The sequence below is a fragment of the Phyllostomus discolor genome, chromosome 12 (genome assembly GCF_004126475.2).
Source record: "Phyllostomus discolor isolate MPI-MPIP mPhyDis1 chromosome 12, mPhyDis1.pri.v3, whole genome shotgun sequence".
Taxonomy (NCBI): domain Eukaryota; kingdom Metazoa; phylum Chordata; class Mammalia; order Chiroptera; family Phyllostomidae; genus Phyllostomus; species Phyllostomus discolor.
This window is the reverse complement of record NC_040914.2, coordinates 10,913,664-10,921,488: the sequence shown is the minus strand read 5'-3', so window position 1 is coordinate 10,921,488 and position 7,825 is coordinate 10,913,664. Positions and strand designations below refer to the sequence as shown.

Sequence of the window (7,825 nt, the reverse complement as noted above, 5' to 3'; positions counted from 1 at the left end):
TCATTCCAGTCTCCCTAACTCCTCAAGCTCCCCATGTGGACTGTGTCCAGTCCTTCATCCAGCCAAAGGTCAGCCCACAAGAGGTAGTCCTCTATAGGCAACTTTTAAAAACACTCTGTTTATCAAGGTGAAAATGGCCACTAATTCTTCAGGTCTTATCCAACAGCCATTTCTCAGAGGTGCTCTCTATGATCATCAGACCACCTGATTCTCAAGTATGTGCTCTAAATGCTCCAGAAATTTTCCTTTATGACCCTTCACTTGTTTATGGATAATTCCTTAGAGCAATGATTTATCTAAAACCTGGTTGCTGTTAGAAGGTAAAGTCAATGAGCTCAGGGCCCACCTCTGTCTTGTTCTCTTTGGAGTTTCCAGAGCCCGGCCAAGAGCGTGACATGTCACAGATGCTCTGTAAACATGAGTTAAATCAACAAGGGAAACTGCACAGTGGAAGCTTGACTGTGCTCACCTACTTCATCAGGCCTTCCACAGGCCCTCCCTCTTGACTGCTCTGTTCTACCTGCTACTTCTAGAGACTGTCAACAAAAAGGGGCTGTGCAGCAACCCTGGCAAGCTTAGGGGGCCACATGGCAGACCTGGCAAGCCTCACAGGATATTCTGATCAGAAATTTCTAGCTGGGCAGGTGATGGCAGGTTTCCACATCCCAGGCCTACATTTTCCTAAGGAAAGTTCCCACTTTTGCTTGAGTGAGCCCTGATCCTTTTTTTTTTCTCATCTTATATTGGATAACTTCGACAGGTCACAATGATTTCTTTTGCTGGACCATTCAAATACACAGAATGTGGAGCAAGTATATGACAACACAGAACCCTTTATATTATCTGGTCCTCTGAACACCTTCTCTCTATCTTGTAAATGTTAGTAATCCTGTACTCATTGATATAAAAAGTATGTTTCCCTCTTTTGCTTTTTCTCTGATTCTGGAGATTTTCCTGCTATGTTATCTCTCATTTCCTAATGGATTCTATGCAACATTTTCACTTTGTACTTTATCATGTACAAAACAAGCAGCAAAAATACATTTCTTAAAAGGATTTGAGTCCTTTCTCCCAGGTATATAAGGTCAGTTTTACTCAGATAAACTCATTGCATTGCTTTCAGGTTTGACAGTTTCTTACTTTGACAGGGCCTGGGAGCATAGCACCTCCTCCCTTAGGGGTTTCTGTGCTGCTCTCTACCCTGTGCCTGGCATCATCCATGGGCAAGTCTGGTGACCACAAGAAAGCCTCTCCGGCAGAAATCAGAGGTTGTCCCACAGCCAGAAGCACAAAGACAGGTACAATAAACAGACATGATACTCCTTGGAGGACCAGGAATCCCACAGGCACGTGACTATGCCTCACAGTGTTTTCTTCCTAGGGAAACAGCACACCTCCCACTTCCCACCCCCAAACTGCAGGTCCTATTGAGACTTCTGGCTTTGAATCTTTGTCACTGGAAGCAAAATGCAGTCTGCTGACAACCTCAGATAGAAGACAGGTTCCCTCTGCAGGTGTCACCCACCTTGAAATCTCTCACCCCCAGTGTCATCTCTGTGACCTTCCTGTTGGGAGGGAATAAAACCTTCTCAGAGCATTTGAGAACATGAAGGAGACTGGATTCCCACCTAGGTTTCTCTGTCACAAACAGAAATAATCCCCATATTTTGAGGATACCTGGGGCTCTCTGTGCTATGCTGACAGACCACAGACCAAGACACAACACTGCTGTGATCAATGCTGGCATGAGTGGGTCCTCCTCTCAGGGGTAAATGAGCCCTCATCAGTCTTGGTATTGGAAGTGTACCCTTCAGGTCAGTAAGATCACTTTCTCCTGAGAGCTTGACAAATGCAGAGTCTCTGATACACTGCCTCCCCTTCAGAATCTGCAATTTAACAATATTTGGAGACTTTCCCTGTGGACAGGAGAGCAGGAGAAAGGGTTCAACATTCACATCAAGACATCTCATTTTCAATGGACACCCACATTAGCTGGACAGCTGCTGAATCTGTATTTTTAAGGTGTCACCTGGGCATTGTGATGTTTAATAAGTTTCACATGTGATCTGATGTACAGTAGGGTTAATAGCCTCGTGGCAGATTTTTCTGACTTAGCTTCAGAACACCTGCTCTGAAAACAAAACTCAAATGTAATAGGGAGAGGGATGTGGGAAAGGCCTATGTGCAGCTGACAGGAAGTTCTTGGGAATGTCCGAAATCCAGACAACCCACTCTAGTGCTTTCCAAACACAGCATGAGTTTAGAAGCTGTGTATGTGTTTATATGCATGAGTGCATGAATGTAGTGTTGAGAAACCTCGGGAGTTCCCTGGGAAACAAAATATAGGAAAGAAGTACTGGTAAGTAGGCACTGCAGTGGCAGAATAAGGGCAGGGAGTGGGAGGGTCCTGTGCAGAGACCCAGCCCCAGCCCGCATGATAAGAATAGTAAAGATTCCCCAGAATACAGCTCAGCACACAGGTAAGACACACAGCAGATTGCACCATTCTGGACAGAGGTACCTGCGAGCCTTACAGAACCCCAAGCTTCTCTCAAAGAGAGAGCCACAGAGCAGACAACATACACCATGGGATCCCTGTCAGTCTCTACCCACAGAGGACTCCTCCACTGGCAAGGGCTCCTAGTGGCTGGTAAGTAGGACAGAATCCTCGGGGTAGACAAAGGATCTGACACAGAGGCTGGCTGGGATCTGCTAAAGAAACCAGTGCTCTGAAAAAAGAGAGAAGGCTTCCATTTGGACCTGAGGGGAAGGACAAGGAGCAGAGTAGGATTAACAAGGGGGTCAGAAAAAGGAAAGTCTCATAATCTGGAAGTGGTGAGAGGCAGGAAAACCTCAATTGCTCTTCTTTTCCTGTTATTCATCATTAAGTATAGATAATAAAAACTGATAATAATAATAATAATAATTTATGTCAGAAAACAGTGGGAAAAATTAAAACATAATGAGGGGTGCTAGGCATTGTCTTTACCACCAACTTCAGAAATGGTCAAATATACCCCACTAGGTTAAACCCTGGGTTTGTCCATTCATTCCAAGTCATGTACTTGCAGTTGGGTGATGTCCCTGGAGGTACAAGATCCAACAAAGCCCTGATTTAATTTAGCCCATATTCAAGAGGATAGAGGGAAAAGGAAAAATTTAAATGTTATGTGAGGTATGCACGAGACCCATGGGAAAAAAAGAAGTGAAGAGAGAGGATTTTTAGAGAAGGTGGTCATCAAAGTGTCTTCCAAAAATGCCCCTGACTCTAAGAAGGAGTCTGAGCATAATGAGGGAATGAGCAAGAAAACACCTAGAGAAGACTGCTTGGAACTGAAAAAGTAACAGTTTTGGAGGTGCCGAAATAATGGGGACCATGCTGTGAACCTTGACCATGGGAGACACACACTCACCCGTATATCAGGGCTGAGAAATAAAAAGACCCACTCAGGATTCAGGGCCTTATGTTCCCATCCCAATATTTGCATGCAAACATAGATTTTTTTTCTTATTTCCTAGTCTCACTCTTCAACTTTTGGTGCCAGCCCACCACAGCTCAACTCGCTATTGTGTCAACCTCTATTGCTGAAGGGGAGGCTGCACTTCTACCTCTCCGCAATACACCTCCTGAAGTTCTAGCCTTTGTATGGTACAAGGGAGAAGGGACAAGCAAAAATAGTATTATTGCATTTCTTTTCACATTTTCAACATATGATATAAAAGGTGTTGCATACAGTGGTCGAGAGAGAATAACTGCTGATGGATCCTTGCTGATAGATAATGTCACCATGAATGATGCAGGAATGTACACCGTGGTAGTCTACATTACAGATGAAATAAAAGAAATTGGATTTGGGAGGCTTAACGTATATGGTGAGTGATTGCTCTCTGGCCACTGGGTTTTGGGTGGGGTGGAGTCTACTTCACACACAGTACAGACATCCCTGAATTTTGCTTCCATTCCTCTCCACATTTTGTTTCAGGTTGGATTTTGTGTAGACAGATTTCCTAAGCTGTCAGTTCCCTTGCCAACTTGCACCCCTGTGGAGAGTCATTGTAGACAGAAGGATCACTGTGATGGGAGTTACTCGGTAGAGGGAGTCCCATTTCACTTCAGCCCCCTCAACACCTCCTTGTGAATTTGACCTTGAGAATGACTTTGATGTGCTAGGTCAAAGCATGATCTGATGAGCCCCCTGATATACTTGCAGAGCTCAGCTCAGAATCTCCTCTCCAGTACTTTGTCCCAGGGACCTTGAACCCAGGGATTGTGGTGAGCCTGTGTCAAGTTGTGTCTTGGCTCCTGGGAAAGGCTGAGTGAGAAACAGTTTAATGGTTGCCCAAGACACAACAATCCTGAGCTGATCACCAGCCAGGGCTCAGGCCCAGGAGCCACATCTTGGCAAAAAAGAGTTTGGTCTCACCTGAGCCTGTGTGTGGAGGGCGCAGTTAGACAATGTCTTTGTGTATAACCTCCTATCCTGGGGGTCTTAGAAAGGTTCAGAGGAAAGTCAGCATCTCCAGAAAGAAACTGAGAAAAAGAGATGTTCCTGGTAACTCCTTATTCATCAGGGATCAGCCCAGGGGATTCTTGGAGTTGATCAATAAGAGATGTCCCTTAGTTGCACAGCTCCTCTGTCCCTGGTGAAGGTCAGATGATGGAAATACTGTACAGTTTCTACACTCACAACTTAGCAGCCAAATATTTCTTGAGAATGAACTGAGGCACCCAGAGATACAGTAACTAAAGCAGAGTCACAAAGACTCTGAGCGGCTGATCAGAGTCTCTCAATGTCTGTTTGTAGCCTCAGATCTAATTTAGCCTCAGATTTAACTCCTCTACCTTAGAGACACTATGAGGGTGGCTTTGGATTTTTAAACCAATGAATTGCTGCAGATCCTTTTGTCTTAGCCATTGTCACTTCATAGGAATATATTTTGACCTGTATAGTTTTTACAAAAGGAGAAATAATGTATTTTTACTCTAGAACCAAATTACATGCAGTAACAATCAGAATCACTGCACACCCCACCCCCTCAGGTAACCTATCCACACCTCCCTACATTGGACTTCACATCACTTACTCATTTGCTTCTTGCTTTGGTGGAGGCACAACCAGCAGTTACAAAGAAAAGAGTTTGCCTTCTCACTCCCCACTCTGCCCCTGATACAAACTCAGGGACCAACCTGTAACAAATATTCAGTGGCTTTTCATGAAATAGGAAAGAATAAATGGTGATTGAATGAATGAATGAATGAATGATCCAAAATCACTTTGGAGCCTGGAACCTGGATACAGAGACCTTTCAATTCTTGACATGAGCGACAGTCTTTCTGTGCCGCCAAGAACCAAGACCATCACCTCAGATCAGTTTCTTTTCTCTAATAAAATAGTCTTTTTTGTGATTGCTCTTAGGCCCTGGGCTGTAAATAATAATTTTCATATACTGAAAAAAAACCTTTTTTTCAAATTTCTATCACACAGCCACCTGACACATATTGCCCACACAGGCCAGAATTGCAGCAAATCCATGACACCACTTGCTATAATACTTTTGTTTTGCATTTGCACAAGTCCTTACCTGCCATCAGGGGAGAGAGAATGACTTTAATGGTCAAGGGCAGAGCCCTTGATTCTGCTGCATTAATCAACTTCTGCATGTCTTTTTTTTCCATTTTCCTAAATCACTTCTTGGACTTTGCTGTATCATTTTTTGGCTCACTGACTCATTTGGCTCACTGAGTAATTTGGTTCACACTCACCTTAAAATACCTGATCCACCTCTTGGCCCAGAGACCTGAGTAGCCATCTTACCTCCTACTTGCCCTGGTTTCTATTTGTTAATATTGCACAAACCCCAGTCTCTAGCATGCCCTGGGAAATGGTGCCTCATAGAAACACACATCAGCTGGGTGATAGAAGTCTGTGCAGCTGGAAGGAAAGACTCCTTGTTAACCAGGCAGTCAGGTTGTCTGTGAAGAATAAGAATTACAGGGGTGTATCTGACTCCCAATCTTATGTTCTTCCTTAACCAAACACTGATTCTTAAATGACACCTGAGAAAGTCTGTACTTTCCCCCAGTCATATAGCTGGAGGCCATATATTCTCTGAGCACACATATTCCCACGCATTTTCTAGTGATGCACAGACCTCCAGGGTTCTTTCAAAGACTGAAGTTGACTGAGATATGAGAGGTGCCAACTCTGGTTGAAGAAGCTTTTGGAAAAAGGGTAGGTACTAACCAGGGCAAGTTTTATTTTCTTACCTGCAGAGCAAAGTTAAGCACACCCAACATCACCAGGAACAAATGAAACATGGAGAATTTTGACTTTCATTTTTGTGAATAGTACTGGGGTTGAGCATTTTTTTCTGTGACTTTTGACCTGTTGCATATATTCTCTGGAGAAATGTCTACTCAAGTGTTTTATTCATTTTTAAGTCAGTTTATATGTGGTTTTGTGGTTGCTGTTGAGTTCTAGAAGTCCTTTTGTATATCCTAGACATTAACCTTTTATTTTTTATATAACTTGCAAACTGTTTTCTCCAGTTTGTAGGTCACCTTTCCACTTGTATTTTTGGATGAAGAAAACATTTTCATTTTGACAAAATCCAAATTGTCTATTTTTTACCTGTGTTCTTAGTGTCGTATTCATAAAATCATTGTCAACTCAATGTCATCATTCTTCTCCCTATACTTTTTCTATGAAATTTATAGTTTTGGGTTTAACCTTCAGAATTGGATCCACTTGAATGAATTTTTGTGTCTGGTGTCAGACAATGACCCATGTCACTTGTCTGCATGTGAATACCACTGTGCAACCCATTTATTAAAAGGACTGTCTTTATTGAACAGTCTTTATTGCCTAATAAATTATTTAACAAAAGACAAATGCTTTTTCACTTACTGTAAACTTCTTTGGCTCCATAAATGGACATGGTGGTAAGGCTGCCTTCCAAAACATGGATAAAAGTTTATTAAGGAGTGGGACCTGATGTTTTGTGAAAAAAGGACATTCTAAGAAAAGATCAATAAAAGCTCATGAGAGAAAAATTCTATCTCATGATGAGGTTATAGGACACCTGGGGTGGGAAGCGGTTTTGTGAGCTGCTAACAGAGATGACTGAAGGAGTATGTGTGGAATCAGCCTGGGGTTATGTGGGGTCAGAGTGAAGCTCCAGATCTCTCCTTACATAATTTCACCTGAACTTAGATAATTGTCCTTCTGTAAATGTTGGGAACATACTCTGGTGGCCATTACATATCTCACTGTGGGCTGTTAGTGGCTGAGATCTGGGTGAGTTGCATGGCTTTAGGTCTCAAACCCATTCTTAATCAGTCACACTCCCTATTTCTCTACAGAGCCTGATTTAGTGGTCTCCCTCGTAGCCAGCAACACCACAGTCACAGAGAATAAGGATACTGTGATCTTGACATGCAACACAAATGCACTCTACATCCACTGGTTGTTCTATGGCATGAAGCTTCAGCTGAATGAGCGCATGAAGTTATCCACAGACCACCGAACCCTCACCATAGACCCTGTGAAGAGGGAAGATGCTGGGATTTACTGGTGTGATGTCTCCAACCCCATCAAGTCTACTACAAGTAGGACTGTTGAGCTGCATGTGAAATTTGAGTGACCCTTCTTTCCTCCTACATTTTATTAAATTCTAAATAAATTTTTGCATGTTATACTAGATTTTTTAAGGTGAATAGTCCTTAAATGATTTGCACTGACTCAATAAACTCTCAAAAATATGAGCTGACATTGTCATTATTGTTCAATTAAGGTCATATTTCGGACAACTCCCATCTCAGGTT

General features: G+C 42.8%; 1 protein-coding gene across 1 annotated transcript; it reads left to right on the top strand.

The window, feature by feature from the left end:
- The first annotated feature begins 2,485 nt into the window (after window positions 1-2,485).
- Window positions 2,486-7,671, top strand: LOC114511392 (carcinoembryonic antigen-related cell adhesion molecule 21-like). The gene is made up of 3 exons (XM_036012171.1): window positions 2,486-2,650; window positions 3,520-3,873; window positions 7,364-7,671. Exons 1-3 carry the CDS (start codon window positions 2,587-2,589, stop codon window positions 7,642-7,644), a joined length of 699 nt encoding a protein of 232 aa, XP_035868064.1. The 5' UTR covers window positions 2,486-2,586; the 3' UTR covers window positions 7,645-7,671.
- The last annotated feature ends 154 nt before the right edge of the window (window positions 7,672-7,825 follow it).